The sequence below is a fragment of the Hylobates moloch genome, unplaced genomic scaffold, assembly GCF_009828535.3.
Source record: "Hylobates moloch isolate HMO894 unplaced genomic scaffold, HMol_V3 SCAFFOLD_19, whole genome shotgun sequence".
NCBI classification, from domain to species: Eukaryota; Metazoa; Chordata; class Mammalia; order Primates; family Hylobatidae; genus Hylobates; species Hylobates moloch.
In genome coordinates this window covers 48167978-48188174 of record NW_026652294.1, presented here as the reverse complement: position 1 = coordinate 48188174, position 20197 = coordinate 48167978, and the positions used below count along the sequence as shown (strand labels likewise).

General features: G+C 54.3%; 1 protein-coding gene across 1 annotated transcript in view; it reads right to left on the bottom strand.

The window, feature by feature from the left end:
- The window catches only part of SCN4A (sodium voltage-gated channel alpha subunit 4), a 34427-nt gene extending 14739 nt beyond the window's left edge, over positions 1–19688 (bottom strand). The window contains exons 1-13 of the mRNA XM_032138661.1: positions 19339–19688; positions 19094–19212; positions 18879–18968; positions 18465–18593; positions 17905–17996; positions 14761–15093; positions 13225–13288; positions 12849–12990; positions 11224–11433; positions 10427–10580; positions 7895–8133; positions 5991–6164; positions 3884–4240 (exon numbers count right to left, since the gene is read on the bottom strand). Coding sequence (XP_031994552.1) covers positions 3884–4240; positions 5991–6164; positions 7895–8133; positions 10427–10580; positions 11224–11433; positions 12849–12990; positions 13225–13288; positions 14761–15093; positions 17905–17996; positions 18465–18593; positions 18879–18968; positions 19094–19212; positions 19339–19611 — 2376 coding nt within the window. The 5' untranslated portion in view covers positions 19612–19688. The remainder of the gene's footprint in view (positions 1–3883; positions 4241–5990; positions 6165–7894; positions 8134–10426; positions 10581–11223; positions 11434–12848; positions 12991–13224; positions 13289–14760; positions 15094–17904; positions 17997–18464; positions 18594–18878; positions 18969–19093; positions 19213–19338) is intronic.
- Positions 19689–20197: the final 509 nt, after the last annotated feature.

Genomic DNA, 20197 nt, shown 5'->3' with positions numbered 1-20197 from the left:
AACCTGGGAGGCGGAGGTTGCAGTGAGCCGAGATCACACCATTGCACTCCAGCCTGGGCGACAGGGCGAGACTCCGTCCCAAAACAAAACAAAACAGAAAAACAAAAAACAAACAAACAAAAAAAACCCATCAATACAAGTAGAGCACACAATAGGCACTCAACACATGTTGGCTGTTATTATGCTTGAAATAATAGAAAGCTATACAAGGTGCTCCAGCCTGGCCAACATGGTGAAACCATGTACTAAAAATACAAAAATGAGCTGGGTGTGGTGGTGCACACCTATAATCCCAGCTGCTTGGGAGGCTGAGGCAGGAGAACCACTTGAACCCGGGAGGCGGAGGTTGCAGTGAGCCCAGATCGCACCACTGCACTCCAGCCTGGGTGATAGAGCGAGACCCTGCCTCGAAAAAAAAAAAAAGAAAGAAAAAGAAAGAAAGAAAGAAAGAAAGAAAGTTATACAAGGTGTAAGGAAGAGTGTGGTGAACTCTGAGGCCAGCTCAGCATTTTATAGATGAGTAAACTGAGTCCTAGAGAGGTGGTGTGGCATGCCCTAGGACACAGAGCATAGCCAGGACTCGAACCAGAATTCCAGTCATTGTATAACTTTAGAAGGCATCATTCACTTAGCCTACAAGGTGAATGGCAGCCCTGAAGGTCTTTAATGTGGTCGCCCTTCCTTCTACCAGTCTGCCTGGCCCTGGGCAGTGGGACGAAGGAGAATGCTGGCTGGGGTGAGGGTCCTGGCTCCTGTCAGCCAGAAGCACAGCCAGGTTCTTTCTCGGAGGCCTGGGGGAGTGAGAGGGCGTGGGGAGTTGGGGAGCCTGCACTTGCAGATCCGCCACCCTTGGCCGTCTCCTTGGCGGGTCTCACTCCTGGCTCTCACCAGCCTCCTCCAAGGTCTTCTCGTCATTGTCTTCACTACATTCTGTTGATTATATTCTGTTAATCACATTAAATACTCTCTTTAAAAAATATCTGAAAACCCTCTTTGAGAGAATGTGCTGGGGGAAATTCCACGCTCCCTTCCTCCCCACCATGTCCCCTAGAGGCTTTTCTGCCTTTGCCCCCCACCAGAACACATTAGTCTTTCTTCTCCCTCTCTGGAGGGAGGCATCCAGTTGCCAGAAACACATCTGAGATGGGAATTAGCTGCTCTCTGGGTCAGCAGGGTTTGCACACGGCTCCTGCCCAAGACAGAAATAGCTGCCCCAGGCATGGGGGAAGGGAGGAGGGGAGGGGGCCGACATCAATTTCCCTGGGGATTCTGTGCTTTGGGTTACTGGTGACCTAGTCACTTCCTCTTCTTCACAGTTACCCGCAGGAAGTGACCAAGTGCCATGGGTGCAGGGGACGCGGGTCCTCACACTCTCTGGCAGGGTGCCCTGGTGGCCTCTGGCAGACACCTGCTTCTCTGAAGCCTGGGGAGGTGGTGGGAGGGGACAGTGCCCAAGGAGCTGACAGTGCCATGTCCCTGGGCTGTTCCACTCCCTCTGAGCAAACTGGGAGAGCCACAGAGCTGGGCTGGGAAAAGATGTGGTGTGTGCGTGTGTGCATGTCTGTGTGATGGGGGTGACATGCACGCAGAAGCAGGGCCTGCACTGGTTCCAGACTGCAGCCAGACTGCAGGGGCTCCCGTCCCACACACGGGACAGATTCACCTCCCTGAGCCTCTGTTTCCTCATCTATAAAAGAGATGAACCAGCACACCCCTGACAGGTGGGTGTGAGGATGAGGTGAAATGAATACACGTGGAGCACCCAGAATGCTAGGTAAATGCTAAATAAATGTCAGCTGTCACCATGCTTCTGCTGATGCTGACGTTATCATTATTACGATACTGTTGTCGTTGATGTTATTGTTACTGGAGTTATATGGACCCAGTTCCAGTACCAGCTCTATTCTCACTAGTTGTGTGGTTCTGGGCAGTGCCTCCTCGAGAGCGTGGAAATAACATTACCTGTCTCATGGGGTGGCTGAGAGAATTAGGGGCAATGCCGGTAAATCCCTTTGGCAGGGACTGACACACAGTAGGGCCCCCACTGCCAATACAGGAGCATCACCCTGGTGGCGAGAACCTAAACCAGCACTGCCCTGCCGCACGCCTGCAACACCTGCACCCCCAGCCACGTGGCCAGGCACTTTGGTAAGCACTTGTAAGCGCATGCATCACATAATCCTTGCAACCATCCAGTGGAAGAATCATCCCCATTGTTCAGGTGGGAAAACTGAGGCCCAAAGGGTTACATAACGGGCTCAAGGTTTCCCAGTCAGTGAGTGGCAAAGTGGGGGCTTAAAACGTTTTTGAGTTTCTGCACATAGAAACAGCAACTCCCTGAAGACTCGGTCACCCCCAAGTCCTTAGACTGACATCCACACACTCCTACTCAGGGTCTGCTGTCCCCATCCCCAATCCTGCCCCAAAGTTGGGCCCGGGCACCTTCCCTCTCTCTCCCCACTCCCTAAGACCCTCCTTTCAGGGACAGGAGGCCTGGGTTCTCTTCTGTAGCTGCAGCATGGTCTTCTTCTGCAGCCGAGGTGACACCCCCTTCCCTCTCTTGGTGCTGCCCCCAGCCGGAGATCAGCAATATCTGAGAAGCTCTGTCCCTGCAGCTCAGGGATTCCATAGGCCTTTGGGGAACATGGGGACAGGAGTCTTCCCAGTCCCTGTTGCCCAGGGCAGTGCCAGCCACTGCAGGGGGCAGCTGGGCACAGCACTGCAGGGCTCGGGCAGGAGTGACCTCCACTGCCACCCCAAGAAGGGGAGGAGTCAGGGTCACATCCAGGGGCCCTAGCCGCAGAAATGCTGGCCAGCTGGACCATGGCCCTACACCCTGGCTCTCACCTCCTGGCCCCTTCCTCGGCACCAGCCCCGCATGCCAAACCCTGAACCACAGCAAGCGGCAGAAGAGATGCAGTTTATGCCATCTCTGCATTTTCCCAATATCTGCACCTGTTTCTTTTTTGTTTTCTAGAGATGGGGTCTTGCTCTGCCCCCCCAGGCTGGAGTGCAGTGGCAGGATCATAGCTCGCTACAGCTTTGAAGTCCAGGGCTCAAACCATCTTCCTGCCTCAGCCTCCCAAGTAGCTGGGTTTGGTGTGTGCCACCATGCCTAGCTAATGTTTTTCATTTTTCCATTTTTTTGTAGAGATGAGGGTATCTTGCTATGTTGCCCAGGCTGGTCTTGGACTCCTGGCCTCGTCGGCCTCCTAAAGTGCTGGGACTATGGGCATGAGCCACCACATCCAGCCTGATTCTCTTTTTCGGAGCCTGGACCATAGGCCCTGGAGCAGAGGAGGTCAAGAGGGTGGGAGAAGGCCAGGAGGCCCAGGTTCCCCCACAACACTGTGCCTTTGTACACACTATGGCATCATCTTTGCAGTGACCTCATGAAGTCCCTGTTGTTTTTCTTCTATGTGAGGGTTAGAGAACCCAGCCCAACTAGAGAGCAGCAGTTAGCTCAAGGTCACACAGATGATGGCAAAGGAGCTGGGACCGGAATGTGGGTCTGTCTGACTCATTATCATGTTGCTTTACTCAAAACACTAGGTTCCAACAGCACTACTCATAGCATGGTCCCAGAACCACCACCAGCATCCACTGATCAGCATCACCTCGGAGCTCGTCAGAAATGCAGATCCCCAGGCCTAGGCCCAGAGCTGCTGAATCAGACACTCTGGGGATGGGGCCAGGGATCTATGTTTTACATAACTCCTAAGTGATTCATACACAGGTTAAAATTTGAGAACTGCTGGGTTAAACCACATAAAATTGCCATTTTTGAGAGGATGTGTTGGGGAGATAGAAAACAGTCAAACATCAGGCACATGTTGTACACTTCCCGGGCGAGGGCAGGGGCCACCCAGACAGCCTCACTCACCACGAGGTTGCCGATGACCATGACCATGAGGAAGACGGTGAGGCACATGGCTTGGCCGGCCACCTCCATGCAGTCCCACATGGTCTCGATCCACTCCCCGCACAGGATGCGGAAGACGATGAGGAAGGAGTGGAAGAAATCGTGCATGTGCCAGCGTGGCAGGTTGCAGTCCAAGGCAATCTTGCACACGCACTCCTTGTAGCTCTTGCCGAACAGCTGCATGCCCACCACGGCGAAGATGAACACGATGATGGCCAGCACCAGCGTCAGGTTACCCAGCGCCCCCACTGAATTGCCAATGATCTTGATAAGCATGTTCAGTGTCGGCCATGACTTGGCCAGCTTGAAGACCCGCAGCTGCCAGGCAGGGAGGGCAAGGGTAAGTGAGGCCCAGGCACCACCACCCAAGGCAGCCCCAGCCTTAGGAGAAAGAACAGTGTCGAGTAGCTTGAATCTCCAGCCCCCTGCACAATCTGAGTCCTCAGTTTGACCTTCTGTTAAATGGGAACACTCATTCTACCACCTCAGGCCCTTCATGTGTTAAAAAGAAAACAAGTCCAGGCCAGGCGTGGTGGCTCACGCCTGTAATCCCAGCACTTTGGGAAGCCGAGGCGGGTGGATCACTTGAGCTCAGGAGTTGGAAACCAGCTTGGCCAACACGGTAAAATCCTGTCTTTACTAAAAATACAAAAAATTAGTCGGGCGTGGTGGCGAGTGCCTGTAATCCCAGTTAGGGATTCCTCAGGAGGCTGAGGAAGGAGAATCACTTCAACCAGGGAGGCAGAGCTTGCAGTGAGCAGAGATTACACCACTGCACTCCAGCCTGGGCTACAGAGCAAAACTCCACTAAAAAAAAAAAAAAAAAGAAAAAAGAAAAGAAAAGAAAAGAAAAAAGAAGAAACGTCATTATCTGTTAAAGATACAGACTATGGCTGGGAGCAGTGGCTCACACCTCTAATCCCAGCATTTTGGGAGGTTGAAGAAGGTGCATCACTTGAGCCTAGGAGTTGGAGACCAGCCTGGGCAACATAGCGAAACCCTGACCTACAAAAATTACAAAAATTAGCTAGGCGTGGTGGTCCCAGCTATGCAGGAGGCTGAGGTGGGAGAATCACCTGAGTCTGGGGAGGTCAAGGCTGCAGTGAGCAGTGATTGTACCACTGCACTCCAGCCTGGGTGACAGAGAAACTCCGTCTAAAAAAAAAATACAGACTAAAGGATTTACAAGTGAAATTATATGTTGGGATTTGCTTTCACGATAAAAATTGGGGGACAGATGCAACAGGAATTGTAGAATGTTGATAGTTGTTGAAGCTGGGTGACAGGTACATGGAGGTTCATTATACTTTCTCTATACTTTTGTGCATACATGAAAAGATCCCTTGATAAAGTTTGTTGTTGTTTTTTTTGAGACAGAGTCTCAATCTGTCACCCAGGCTGGAGTGCGGTGGTGCAATCTCGGCTCACTGCAACCTCGGCCTCCCGGGTTCAAGTGATTCTCCTGCCTCAGCCTCCCAAGTAGCTGGGATTACAGGCGCTTGCCACCAAGCTCAGCTAATTTTTGTGTTTTTAGTAGAGACGGAGTTTCACCATGTTGGCCAGGCTGGTCTTGAACTCCTGACCTCAGGTGATCTACCTGCCTTGGCCTCCCAAAGTGTTGAGATTACAGGCGTGAGCTGATAATCAGCGTCCAGCTGATAAAGTTTAAAAAAGAATAATAGTGCTCCTTATGGGGTGGTGAAAAGACAGAAATTCAGAGGTCCCAATCCTACTCCTAATGAACTTCCAGAACCTCCGCTTTCAGGTCTGCAGTATGGGGCTGGAGTTCCTGCTCACTGCTGCTCAAGGTCATTAAGGAATCAAACCCATTGTTGGCCTCTGTCACTTTGGTCCCCCCAGCAGCCCTATGAAAGAAGACAGGGCTCTCCTTTTCTCTGTTTTACAGGTGAGAAAGGCTCTGAGAGGTAACAGGTATGCACAAGGCAGAGGAGGCCTCGTTTTCAGCCCTCTAGCTTCCTGGGGTTTCTCCTCCCATCCCTGTGCCCACCCTCCTTAGTCTCCTCAGCCCAACCCCATCCCAGCCCCTGGCCCTGGGGCTTTTGTGTACCAGACGGAAGGAGCGTAGCACAGACAGTCCCTGTACGTTGGCCAGGCCTAGCTCTACCAGGCTGAGGGTGACGATGATGCTGTCGAAGATATTCCAGCCCTGCTGGAAATACTCGTAGGGGTCCATGGCGATCAGCTTCAGAACCATCTCTGCTGTGAAGATGCCTGTGAAGACCTAGGGGGTGGGGTGAGGCCCTGTCACAGAGCCTCGGGGAGCCCAGGGCCCTGGGAGTCTCCCACCCAACTCCCACCTCCTGGCAGAGGCTGCGGGGGCTGAGGGGAAGGGGTCCAGAGCCCTGAGAGGAGCAGGAGTGGCATGCATGGCCTGGAGGCAAAGGCCAAGCCATAGGGCCTAGGTGGGTACAACTCTGAGACCTGTTCCCATTCATTTCTGGCCTCGTGACAGTGGGCAAGGCACTTCACTGCTTGGAGCCCCAACGCTGTCATAATATTCAACATTTGCAGGGCGCTTTGGTTCACTTTATGACTTCATTGGTATCCTGATCTCTACAATGCTGGGAGGGATTCTCACACGCATTCCACACATGAGCAGCTGAGGCTCAGCTAGCTGGGCAGCTAGCTGGCATCACAGCACCCACACGGGAACGAGCCACATCTCAAGCCCAGTTCTCAGGTGCTCAGTTCAGCATCCTGCCTCTATGCCTACAGCCTCTCCACAGGGACCAGTCCCAGGATCTTGCAAATCTTGGCAGACTCAAAGGCCTAGGGCAGGGACCAAACGGAGCAAAATCAGTGAGAAGAAGAACAGAGCTGCCCCTGCCAACCCTGGACATGGGGTCTGAGGATTGCACAGTCCCTGAAAGCTCCCTGGGCACGGCCCCCCTCCTGCTGGGCACCAGCTGCCCTGGGTCCACAGCCTGCCCGGGCACATGCTGAGCCCCTCCCAGAGGCTGTCACTGGCCACAGCAGGTGCCAAGACAGCAGCATAGTGTGGGCAGGGGGTGGGCAGGCGGGCAGGCCCGGACCATCACGCACATCCCAGCAGCTGTGCCACGAGTCCAGAGCACGCCCTTACCCCTCCAGCCCCCCTGGCCATGGCTGCCTCGGCACCTCTATAGGACAGACGTGCCTGCCTTGAAGGCTGGGGAGCCCAGGGTTTGATTCTCGTGCCACCCACCCAGCCCCGGTTCTCTTCCAGACCCCAAATCTTACTCTCCCTGGCTTCCCCTAACCTTCAGAGTTGGGGAGCATCTCGCCCATTTGCCGTCCTGGAAAAATTGCAAAGGGAATTGGGAAGGGTGGGGCAGGGCTGGAGGAGGAGGCGGCTTTTCCCTTTGTCAGGCTCCTCTGGGGCTGGCAATGAGGTGATAATGCTCCTAATGGGCCTGGATAAGCGGGTGGATCAGTGGTGTCAACAATAGTGGAGCAGGAAAGGGCTGGAAAGAGGAGAAGCCTGGCCACGCTGGAGAAATAGGTGAGGGCTGGGGGAGTAACCCCTGCAGCCCACTGGTCCTGGGTAGCCAGGGCTATAGGTCCCACTGCCAGATCCCTTAGCTCCTTTCAGGCCCATGACAACTTCTGGAAGTGGACAGACTTGTCAGCTAGCCCCTTCACCCCTATCTCCACACCCCCATTTCCTTATCCCTGCTTCCAGGGCATGGTCTGGATCCCAGATCCCCAAGAATCTGGACCTTAAGAAGCCCAGCGCCTCACCCCCATCTCCCTGCTCCCAAATGTCCTGAAACCCCAGTTCTGTGTGCCACAGATCACCCCAAGTACCCCCCCCCCACATCAACTCATGCCCCCATATGCTGGGAAAATAACCCCAGCTTTCCGCATGTGTCCCCTACCGTGCCCTGTATTTACATACAGCCAGACAGCTTCACTGGGCCCCATCCCCTCCCATCCTGCCCATGAATGATCCCCTCCCCCGCCTCTCCCTACCAGGTTGCCCACAGTGAGCACGTTGTCAAAGTGCTCCGTCATGGGGTAATGTTCCATGGCCATGAAGAGGGTGTTGAGCACGATGCAGATGGTGATGCCCAGGTCCACGAACGGGTCCATGACGATCAGGTGGATGATGTTCTTGAACTTCAGCCACGGGGTGCAGCAGTTCCATATGAGCACTTTGTGGGCGCACTTGTACCACCATGGTGGGCACTTCTGGTGGGCCTCTTCCAGTTCTGGGAGAGGGGTGGTAGCAGGTATCTGGTGAGGATTATCCCCTCACGTGCCCCCGGCTCCACCTAGAGCTTTGGTTCCACCTTCCAAGCCCCACCCCTTAGCACTCCACATCTCAACCTTCTAGCAAGGCCTATTCCTAGTTCCACCGCCTCTTGCGTCACCCTTACTGTCACCTCCCCTGTAACCTCCGCCCCACATGGCTTCACCCCAAAGCCCCGCGCTCTGAGCGCCGCCGGCTCCAAGCTCCACAGCCTCAGTGAGCACCCTCCAGATCCCGCCCTCTAACCCCCGCCTACAGCCCCACCTCTGGAACGCCTGCGTCCTCACCGCCCCGCCCCCTACTTCAATCTCCACTCACTGCATCACCCTCCGGACACACCGCTCTAAACCCCGCCCACTCAAAGCCCCGCCCCTCAAAGCCCCGCCTCCTCAAAGCCCCACCCCCGGCTCCAAGCTCCTCCGCCTCGCAGAGCGCATCCTCATGTCCGGCCCCTCTAAATCCCGCCCACATTCCCCCCCACTCCTGAGGAAGCCCCGCCTCCTCCCGAAGCTCCGCCCCTTAGTGCAGTAACTCATAGGCCCACCTCATCAGCAAACTTTTCCCCAAGCCCCGCCTTTCAATGGCCTGCCTCAAGCCCCACCCTCTTGACTCACCCCACAAAGCCCCACCCCTCAGGGAGCTGTACAGGACGCCCACCCCCTCCCAGAGGTCCAGGGCTGCGAGCCTGGCCTGTGAGATGCCCCAATCTGTCTGGGTCCGAGCTCCCAGGGAGAGGCGGGAGGCCACTGCAGGGGCTTGGGTTCTAGCCCCATGAGCTGCTGGTTAGTGCCACTCTGCACAGACAGATCCCTCGGGGATGCACTGTGGGTAATACCGGCCCCTCCAAAGTGTCCCCAGCCAGTCCATCCTTTCCCACCAGAGCGGCCTTCAAGAAACATCTCTTGTTCTTGCCACCCCAAAGCCATGAGTGCTTTGTAAGAACCGTGGGACGAAGCTGCTCCTCCTCCTCCTGGCCTTGGTGGGCTGTTTGGCTGTGTGGAAATATGGGGCACGGTGGGGACACATGCGAAGTGTCCTTGGCCCAGGCGTGATCTCACTTACTCATCACAGCAGGTAAATACAATCAGTGCTTCCAGGTAAATACAATCAGCGCCTCCCATTTCAAAGACGAAGAAAAGGGACTGGAGTGGGTGGCAGCCCCATGGAGACCCTGGATTCATGCCGGGGAGGGTGGCTGAACCTTCCCCCCCACACTCAGTAATTAGCACACTGAGTCTCACTCAAAGCCTCCCCAGTCTGCACCTCCACCCCTACCCTGTGCTTCTGCAGGTGCCCAGTGTCTGAGGCCCAAAACTTCTCACAGTGGTCCCAGGAACAGCAGGGTGGAGAGGCCTCCTCCCCCAGCATTCCCTGGGTACCCTCTGGCAGGGCATATGGGCACCTGGATACCTGTCATACAAGGTCAGGTGACATGATGACCTCTAGAGATCTGCAAAGTCCTGCAGGGCCCCCAACTCCCTGGCACAAGGCAAGCCGACCTGGGGAGGGAACCAGATCTCTGTGTGTCAAAATTCCTTTACTCTATTGTCCCTTTTTCCTGTGCTTCCTCCTTCCCTCCTGCCTTTCCACTTCCCTCCCTCTCATCCATCCATCCATCCGTCTATCCATCCATCCGTCCGTCCGTCCATCCATCCATCCATCCGTCCGTCCATCCATCCATCCATCCATCCATCCATCCATCCATCCATCCGTCCGTCCGTCCGTCCATCCGTCTGTCCATCCATCTGTCGTGTCATGTCTATTCACCCCCTCTTATCACGACATCCTTATTCTTCTGAGATTCAGCATGTGGCACAGGGATTGGGGAGTCTGTCACTCTGCTTGGGCAGAATTTGACTTTTGGCCTTTAACTTTTACCCAGAGAACACTTGAGGAGCAGGATGTCCGGTTTCCGGAACATTGGGCCTTCTGGTTAGTATTATTAGCCTGTGCTTCCCATTGGGCAGCCCCCAAGGCCCTCCCGGAAGCCCCCAGTTCCCATAGCAGCCTGGCCTTGCAGCTAGAACTGGGCCAGGTTAAGACAGGACTATATTTATCGCAGCCATTTCTTCTATCCAATATTAAGTTACTGTCCTGAAGCTGGTCCAGCCAGGCCCCACCCTGACCTCAGGGGCCTGAATGGGTAGAGGGGGCACAGGGCACTCACCTTCCATGGCATCTCTATCCTCCTGAATCCAGTCCAGCCAGGCTCCACCCCTACCTAAGTGGGCACGGGGGCACAAGGCACTCACCTTCCATGGCGTCGGAGATGCCGCTGTCTCCGCTGCCGCTCTGCCTTGGGGCTCCCTTCTCCCCTTGCGATGTGTCCAGGCTGCCATTGCAGTCTTTGCCATGGGCTGGGTCCCCATCTGCCTCCCCACCTTCCAGAGCTTGGGCAGCCTTGGCCTGTAGACCAGCAAGAGTGACTGGCAGGAAGTACAGCTCTGAGCCAGAGGGATGGACTAATTGACCCTCAGAGCTTCTTCCAGAGTCCTTCAGGTTGGCAGCCCCTCTTCCTGGCCTGTGTCAAACTTAGTGCAGGTGGGGGAGGGACCAACCTCCATGGTGGTGGGGGTGACAGGGTAGGGACCAAAGTGACTAAAGACCCTCTGCCCTGAAGACCCTTGACTCTGATGCCCTGACTAACCCTCCACTTGTTGACAGAATGAGAAACTGGTCAGCTGCTCCCTGGGGCCTCACCAGGACCTGCCCCTCCCTCAGTATGGATTCTTCCACTACCCAGAAAGCATCACAAAACCAGAAATATTTGAGCTGGAAGGATACTTCAGGTTTAGCTACTCCAGATTCCTTGTTATAGACAGGGAAACTGAGGCACAGAGCAGAGAAATGCTTTTTCTACTGCTTGGATCCCTCCACCCCCCTGCCACCAGCAAAGCTCCCAGCCCAGGGCCTTCTGCTCCTTCTGCCTCAAAACCCCTACCCCCGTGTCCTCCCTCACCCTCGGCCCCCCCAGGGAGAAGCCAGTGGCAGCCCCAGCTGAGGGCAGGTAGAACCCTGGGTCCTCTATCTCCTTTCCCTGAGTCCAGACCTTCTCCAGCTCCTCCTGGTGCTTTTTGAACTTCTCAAGCATCTGCTGAAACTCCTCCTCTTTCTCCTTATCCTCGGCCAGGGTGGCCTCGTTCTGCTCGGCATATGCCATGGCCACCACGGCCAGGATCAGATTGATGAGGTAGAAAGAGCCCAGGAAGATGATGACCACGAAGAAGATCATGTAGGTCTTGCCAGCTGCTCGAAGGGTCTGGGAGTGGAGGGAGAGGGAGTGGCGGGGTCCCATGACATCCACCTCCTTTGACCCAGTGCCCCTTTCCATACATCCATTGCCCCGATGGGTAAGCAGAGCCCCTCCCTCACAGAACCTGGGGAATTGATGGCCGTCATTGGCATGCTGAGCCATGTTCTGGGGAACTTCAAAATATCTACTTGGGACTCAAACGTTTCTGGTCTCCTGGCTCAGAGGAGGACCGAAGCCAGGCATCCTGATATCAGAGAGCCAGGACAGAAAATTGGTGAACATGGGTTTGGGGTCAGCTTGAATTCTAGCTTTGCCACAGTGCCTGGCACCTAGTAAGAACTCAACAAATAGTAGCTATTATTATTATCTAATCAATTTATTTATTTTTTTTAGATGTAGTCTCGCTCTGTTGTCCAGGCTGGAGTGCAGTGGTGCCATCTCGGCTCACTGCAACCTCCACCTCCCAGGTTGAAGTGATTCTCCTTCCTCAGTCTCCTGAGTAGCTGGGATTACAGGTGTTCACCACCAAATCTGGCTAATTTTTGTATTATTTTTAGAGACGGGTTTCGCCACGTTGGCCAGGCTGGTCTCAAACTTCTGACCTCAAGTGATCTGCTTGCCTCGGCCTCCCAGAGTGCTAGGATTACAGGCATGAGCCACTGCACCCGACCAGTAGCTGTTATTATTTTTGTTATTATTATCAACACCATCAATGTTAGAAACATCACCAGGCATTAGAAGGCACTGTCACTCCAGACTCAGCCTGCCTTCCCTGCAAACAGTAGAAGGCAATGGGCAGCATTGAATTTCTTTCTTTCTTTTTTTTGAGATGGAGTCTCACTCTGTCACCCAGGCTGGAGTGCAATGGTGTGGTCTCGGATCACTGCCGCCTCCGCCTCCCAGGTTCAAGCAATTCTCCCTCCTCAGCCTCCTGAGTAGCTGGGAATATAGGCGTGTGCCACCACACCCTGCTAATTTTTGTATTTTTAGTAGAGACGGGGTTTCACTATGTTGGCCAGGCTAGTCTCGAACTCCTGACCTCGTGATCCTCCCGCCTCCGCCTCCCAAAGTGCTGGGATTATAGGCATGAGCCACCGCACCCGGCAGGCAGCATTGGATTTCTAAGCTGCCCTACTGGTTATCGTGAGGCCTAGGGGACACTGGGCTTGTGCCTGTGCTAGTTCCAGACCTTGGCTCTGAAAGCAAAGGTGTGGAAAGAATTAAAGCTGTGGCTTGGCTCGGGGCAGGTGTCCAGTTTCAGAGAGCAGAAGCTCCTATAAGGGCACTGTGGGAGTCCATGAGGAGATGGCCCAGCTGGGGGGTTGGCCATCCTGTGTTAGGCCCCATCAGGCCCTGAAGAGGCTGCAGGGATGGAGGGGGAGTGGCTATAGGGTTGGGGGGCAGGGTGGGGGCAGCTGTACCAGCTGGAAGAGGTTCTCCCAATAGTCCTGTGTCATGAGGCGGAAGAGAGCCAGGAAGGCCCAGCTGAAGGTGTCATAGCTGGTGTAGCCATAGTTGGGGTTCCGCCCGGTCTTGATGCACTCATAACCCTCGGGGCAGTGCCTGGGAATAGGACAGGGGGCTGGGTTTAGGGTGGGAGGAGCACTCCAGCTGGGGACAGATGGGGACCCCAAGGGAAAAAAATCCATCAGTTCTGCCTGTGTCCCACAGAAAAGTATTCCATCTATGCCCACAGGTTTCCCTGCACTCCCATCCACCCCAGGCCCTCGTCTCTAATCAACTCCCACCTTCCAAAACCCCTGGGGCGCCTTTTCTGCATCCCTTAGCATCACTTACCCAGCATCACTGCTGTTCCCACAGAGCAGGGCATCGTTGGAGCCCTCCAGGAAGTAGAAGTTCCCTTTGGGAATCAGAGGCCACAAAGGAGGCAAGTCACCCACATGGACACAGTGTGAGCACCTGCGCCCATTGCACACCTGTGGACAGGTCTGCGTGTACCACATAAACCAAATGGATGTTCCCCGGCTGCCTCTTCCCCGTCCTTTAAGGACAGCTCCAAGTTCCAAGATCTCTGGGTAGGGACTCGGCAGGGAGCTCAGCTTGAGCCCTGTCAGCCCAGTGCCCAGTGTGGGCAAAAAGTCACGACGCAGCAGCGGCACAGAGAGGGAACGTGTACGTGTGTGCATGGGGCTATTGTGTACCTGTGTAGGGCCCCTGAGTGAAGGGTGAGTGGGGGCTGGAATCCAGGTGCCAGGGTGAGAAGGGTTACCTTTTCCTAATTTTCAAGAAGACACTATATAGACTAACAGTGGCTGTGTGAGAATGTGTGTGTTTCTGGCATGTGTGCCTGTGAAGATGCATATGTGAATAGGATGTGGGTGTGTGGGTGGGTGATGGTGACCCTGCCAGGGTGTGAGCATGTGAACATGTGATGTGATGAAGGAGAACAGGGGGTGCACATGTTAGGGAGAGTAGGAACTATAGACTCTTGCTTTGCATAGTGAGAGCTTTAGGATATTTTTTTTTAGACTGAGTTTCACTCTTGTTGCTCAGGCTGGAGTGCAATGGCATGATCTCGGTTCATTGCAACCTCCATCTGCCAGGTTCAATCGATTCTCCTGCCTCAGCCTTCCGAGTAGCTGGGATTACAGGCATGCGGCACCATGCCCGGCTAATTTTTGTATTTTTGGTAGAGACAGGGTTTCACCACGTTGGTCAGGCTGGTTTGGAACTCCTGACCTCAGGTGATCTGCCTGCCTCGCCCTCCCAAAGTGCTGGGATTACAGGCGTGAGCCACCGTGCCTGGCACCTTAGGGTTTTCAAAACAGTTTGCCATTTGTTGTTGCAGTAACCCTTTGAGGAAGGTATTGTTATCTTGATTTTATAGGTAAGGATTCGGAGGGCTGGGGAGATCAAGTGACTAGTCAGAAGTGACACAGGCTGCCAAGTGCTGGATTTAAGCTCAGGTCCTCGCCATACTATTTGTCTCATAAGAAGTGGAGACAGGGCGGGGCGCAGTGGCTCACGCCTGTAATCCCAGCACTTTAGGAGGCTGAGGTTGGAGGATCACATGAGGTCAGGAGTTCAAGATCAGCCTGGCCAACATGATGTAACCCTATCTACTAAAAATACAAAAATTAATTGGGCCTGGTGGCACATGCCTGTAATCCTAGCTACTCGGGAGGCTGAGGCAGGAGAATCGCTTGAAGCCGGGTGGCAGAGGTTGCACTGAGCTGAGATGGCACCTTTGCACTCCAGCCTGGGTGACGGAGAGAGACTCTGTCTCAAAAAAAAAAAAAAAAAAATGTGGAGGCAGAGGTTACCCTAGAGACTGGGATAGGATCCCCCTTGCCCGTCACCCTCCATTCTTACCTTCATCACTGATGTAGGCGTCCCAATCAAAGGTATCGTTGGTGGCCCAGCTTGCATGGCTGTTCCACGTGTCGTTGGCATACCACGAGTCATTGCCATACCACATCTCATTGCCATACCATGTGTCATTGCTGTACCACGTGTCATTGCTGTACCACGTGGTGTTGGTGTCGTTGAACGGCGGGGGCCAGCGCACACACTTCTGCCTCAGGTTTCCCATGAAGAGCTGCAGTCCCACCAGTGCAAAGACACTCAGGCAGAAGACAGTGAGGATCATCACATCCGACAGCTTTTTCACCGACTGGATCAGGGCCCCCACGATCGTCTTCAGCCCTGACCGCAGAGAGGGCAAGGATATTGGCAGGGGGCAGGGCAGGGTGATAACAGAGCCCCCCGGCCCCCACCACCAAGCTTTTTCCTATTCCATCTTCAAGACTTGACTTACTGAGCACCACTACTTCCCCGAAGCCTTCTGAAATTAACCCCACCCTTCTCTGATCACATCCTCAATCTGGAACCTTCAAATGGCCACAGACGCTCAGCCACTAGGAGAATGAACTATAAAGACCTGATGGGCTGTTGCCTGACCTATAGAGCAAACAAAGGCATACAGCAGAGCTTAATACATGTCACTAGGTTAGTGCTCTCAAAGTGTGTTCAATAGAATGCTAATCTCCCATGCTGTGCCCTTAAAAAGGGGGCGTTGATAATGTTTGGGAAAAGCTGCATTCTAGATTCTGCTCTTGGAGAGTCATTATGTAGTTGATCCTATCAAAGGCTCTGAAAAGTCCTGCAGAAATAAACAAAAACTTTATTTGTATTTATTTATTTATTTAGAGACAGAGTCTCATTCTGTCACCCAGGCTGGAATGCAGTGGCGTGATCTTGGCTCACTGCAACCTCTGCCTCCTGGGTTCAAGTGATTCTCCTGCCTCAGCCTCCCAAGTAGCTGGGATTACAGGTGCGTGCCACCACACCCAGCTCATTTTTTTGGTACTTTTAGTAGGGATGAGGTTTCGCTATGTTGGACAGGCTGGTCTTGAACTCCTGGCCTCAAGTAATCAGCCTGTCTTGGCCTCCCAAAATGCTGGGATTACAGGCATGAGCCACCTTATCTGGCCTATTAAACAAAAACTTTAATCCCATGTATCCTTAACATATTTGACCACAGAACCCTTTTCCTTAAAATGCCTAGTAACACCCGAGGAACAGCAGAAGCTCTAGACTGACCTTGAAACGTCATTATATTCTTTAGACAGAGAAAGGCATAAACGATGCTGAAAGAATCCCAGGGGCAGATTCCCATCACCTATGGAAGAGCCATAACTTCTTCCTTGGGCCTAATCATAGTTCCTCCTGCGTTAATATGACTTCATTTCCTTTTCTTATCCTGATATGGAAAACAAATTCTCGGCAGCCTCCTTATAAAAGCCCTCCTGCGCCCCAAGGATGCTGGCAGCTGGCACAGAGGAAAGGCAACGCCGTCTTGGCTCAGTGGCCAATGTACAGTGTGGAATTTGGGAAGTGCTTCCTCTCCTGGGTCTCACAACTTCCTCGTTTGCAGTCAGAGGGCTTTAGACTAGAAGAGGGCTCAGGTACTTTCTGTCTTTTCTTTTCTTTTCTTTTCTTTTTTTTTTTTTTGAGATAGAGTCTCGCTCTGTCGCCCAGGCTGGAGTGCAGTGGTGTGATCTCGGCTCACTGCAACCTCTGCCTCCTCGATTCAAGTGATTCTCCTGCCTCAGCCTCCCAGGTAGCTGGGATTACAGGCACGTGCCACCACGCCCAGCTAATTTTTGTATTTTGAGTAGAGACGGGGTTTCACCACGTTGGCCAGGCTGGTCTCAAAGTCCTGACCCCAACTGATTCACCCGTCTTGGCCTCCCAAAGTGCTGAGATTACAGGTGTGGGCCACCACACCTGGCCTCAGGTACTTTCTCACATTAGGATTTAACAATTTCCTCTCTTCCCAGAGCCTGATCTCTATCCCTTTTCTTTCTCTTCTTTACTGGGAGAGAATCTCCAGTTTCTCTACATGCTCTTTTGTGGGTCTGAATGATCGGATTCTATTGATTTCATGCTTCTTGATGAATTACTTTGGAATTGCTCTGACCTTATTGCTCAGCAGGTGCCTGGTGTGTTCCTAATTGAGCTCTCAGGGCTCGGACTTTTCCTCATGGAGCCTTTTGTGTCTCTCTCTGCTCTACTCGGTCTGCTTATTTTATTGAGCACACACGTATATATCACAAACCATGGGCCAGGGGCTGTGAGGGCCTTACAGATATTAAGGCATTTAATCCTTACAAACAATCCAAGGAGTGGTACTATGAGTCTTCATATTCTACAGATAAGGAAACTGAGACATGGACAGGGCGAGGCACTTGCCCAAAGTTAAAGTTAGGAAGTGGTAGAGGTGAGAATTGAACCCAGGCAGTCAGGCTCCAGAATCGGCGCTTTTTTTTTTTTTTTTTTGAGACAGAGTCTTGTTCTTTTTCCCAGGCTGTAGTGCAGTGGCAAAATTACAGCTCATAGCAAAATCACAGCTCCTGGGCTCAAACTATCCTCCCGCCTCAGCCTCCCAAGTAGCTGGGACTATAGGAGAGCATAACCAGGCCCAGCTAATTTATTTTCTTTTTTTTTTGAGATGGAATCTTACTGTGTTGCCTAGGCTGGAGTGCAGTGGCATGATCTCGGCTGACTGCCACCTCTGTCTCCCAGGTTCAAGTGATTCTCCTGCCTCAGCCTCCTGAGTAGATGGGACTACAGGTGCACACCACCATACCAGGCTAATTTTTGTATTTTTAGTAGAGACAGCGTTTTGCCTTGTTGTCCAGGCTGGTCTCAAACTCCTGACCTTAGTTTATCCACTCGCCTTGGCCTCCCAAAGTGCTGGGATTATAGGCATGAGCCACCATGCCCAGCTGAGTCTGTGCTCTTGACCAACTTGCCATGCTGCCTCTCAAATGCCCTTCCACGTAGGACCCCATCTGCCCTCTGGTCACGTGGGCCCCTCTGTGTCCAGGCTTTGCTTTGAGTTCTACAAAAACACCAGCCTGGGAGTGTTATGACACTGAGTCAGGCTCCAGGCCTACACATGGTACAGGGGTCTCTCAGCTCAGGTAGAGGGTCCCTGCACCTCCCCAGTACCTGGGATGACCGTGATGGTTTTGAGGGCCCGCAGCACCCGGAAGGTCCTCAGGGCTGAGATGTTGCCCAAGTCCACAAACTCTGTCAGGTACCTGGGTAGGGGGTGGAGGGGGATGGGGACTGTCAGAGCCCAGAGTGGGTGGTAGGACAGAAATCAGGGCTTCTCCAGGCCTGGGATGAGGATTCCCAAGAAATTGGGGGTACCACAGGGTCTCGGGGGCAGGGTAGACAGGCCCGAAGCTCCTCTGGGAGCCCAAGGGTTGGGAAGGATGGTGCAGGAGCTCTGGGGGAGTGGGGATGGCAAAGATAGCCCGGCTCGCCCAGCAAGTGAGGACCCATGGGTCTGTGGGTCAGGGCTGCCTCATGTGATTATCAGGAGTCCATCAGGAGAGTGCTGAGCCAGACCCTGAGAATGGCAGCTTCTAGAATTGTGCAGCTCCCTATCTGCACAACTGACCAATGTCCCCTGCAGCCCTCAGCCCAGGCAGCTGCCCTCTTTGAGGCCTGGCCCCCTACCCTCACCCACCCCAGCCTCAGAATGTCCTGGGGCCCCTGCTCACGCCATCATGATGACACTGAAGTCCAGCCAGTTCCAGGGGTCCCGGAGGAATGTGAAGTCATCGACACAGAAGCCTCGGGCCAGTATCTTGATGAGGGACTCAAAGGTGTAGATCCCTGTGAAGGTGTACCTGGGGGGGAGAGGGCCGGCCAGGGCAGGCATGTCACCTGGGCAGGGGGGAGTGTGGCAACGACAGACCCCTAGAAGGGAGGGACACAGAAATGAAATATGCCACTCAGGCGGCTAAGGACACTAGCAAGTGATAGTGTGGCCACCCCAGGGGCTCAAGGTGTGGATGAGGGTCACAATGACAGTGTGTCTCCCTGAAAGACAAGAGCAGCGCCACACAGAGGTGCAGACACCTGAGATGGGCTGTGTCCCAGGGCTGGGGAGCTCAGGGAGCGGGGAGACTTACTCCACATTCTTGGACCAGGGAGGCGGGTCACTCATGGTCATAAATACACAGTTGGTCAAGATGGTGATCATGATGAACATGCTGAACAGCGTGGGGCAGGGTCAAGGAAAGTGAGGAAGCAGCTAGGATGGGAGGTGACAGAGGTCTCCTGGGCCAGAGCACCCCATCTCGCCCATCCCTAACCCCTCCCACCTCTCCCGTCTTGGGCAGGATATGCGTGAATGAGCACCTTGATGGCCCCGCGCCTGACCACGCTGAAGGGGCTCAACAGGTAGAGAGCAGGTGTGGCAGAGAAGCGGAAGATGGCCTTGCCCTTGTTGAGGACGATGAAGGTCTAAGGTGGGGAGAGAGGCTGTGAGACCCGGGGACAGACAGACAGACAGACAGACAGATGGATGGATGGCAGACAGACAGACGGATGGGTGGCAGACAGACAGAGGGAGCCTTCCCAGGCCCAGACCTTCTTATTGCTGTAGTAGGGATCCAGGTCCTCCAGGGGGATGCCGATGACCTCCGGCGGGGGGTCTCCATAGATCATGGGTAGGTTCTTGCCAGCCTCCAAGTCACTTCGTGGCTTCCGTTCGGGCTCCTCGATCTCCATCTGCTTGTTCCGCTGCAGCCGGGCCTCCTCCTCCACCGCCCGCTGTTCTATGGCTGCCAGTGACTCCCGGGTGAAGGGGCGCAAGCACTCAGGGCCCAGAGGCACCAGGGTGCACAGAGATGGTCTGGCCATCCTCGCATCCTGGGCTCAGAGACCAGAAGGGTGGCGGGTGGCCTGCGGAGCTGCAGTGCGCAGCCCCGGGGTGCTGGGCGGCCGCCCCTCCCTGGGCCAGCCGTCCACTCCTCACCTCCTGCTTGCCCAGTGGCCGAGCCGGGGAGGTGGGCGTGCAGGCTCTCTCGGGACTGGGAGATGTGCCTGCAAGGTGCTGCTGCTGCACAGGTGCTGGGCACAGAGCATCACCCCTGGCCCCACACCACACTTTCCCCAGCAGTGGCAGGGGCCGCCCCCAGGACCGACAGCAAACCAACCAGATTCTTTGTGGCCTTGGGACTTGGGGCCAACACCCCAGTGCCTTCGACTGCCTCCTGGGACCAAGCTCCGGGAACTGTGTGGCTTCAGCCTAATGGGACAGAGAGAGAACCACAGCTGGCTGTGCTCAGGCGACCTCTGGATAGGCCAGGATGAGGGGATTGGTTGGGGGTTTAGACCAAAGTGGGACTGGCACAGGGACTTCACCCTGAGGGCTGACGTGGATCCTGATATTGGCCACCTGGAGATGTAGGTGGAGACCATGAAGGTGGCAGCCAGGCTCTGTGCA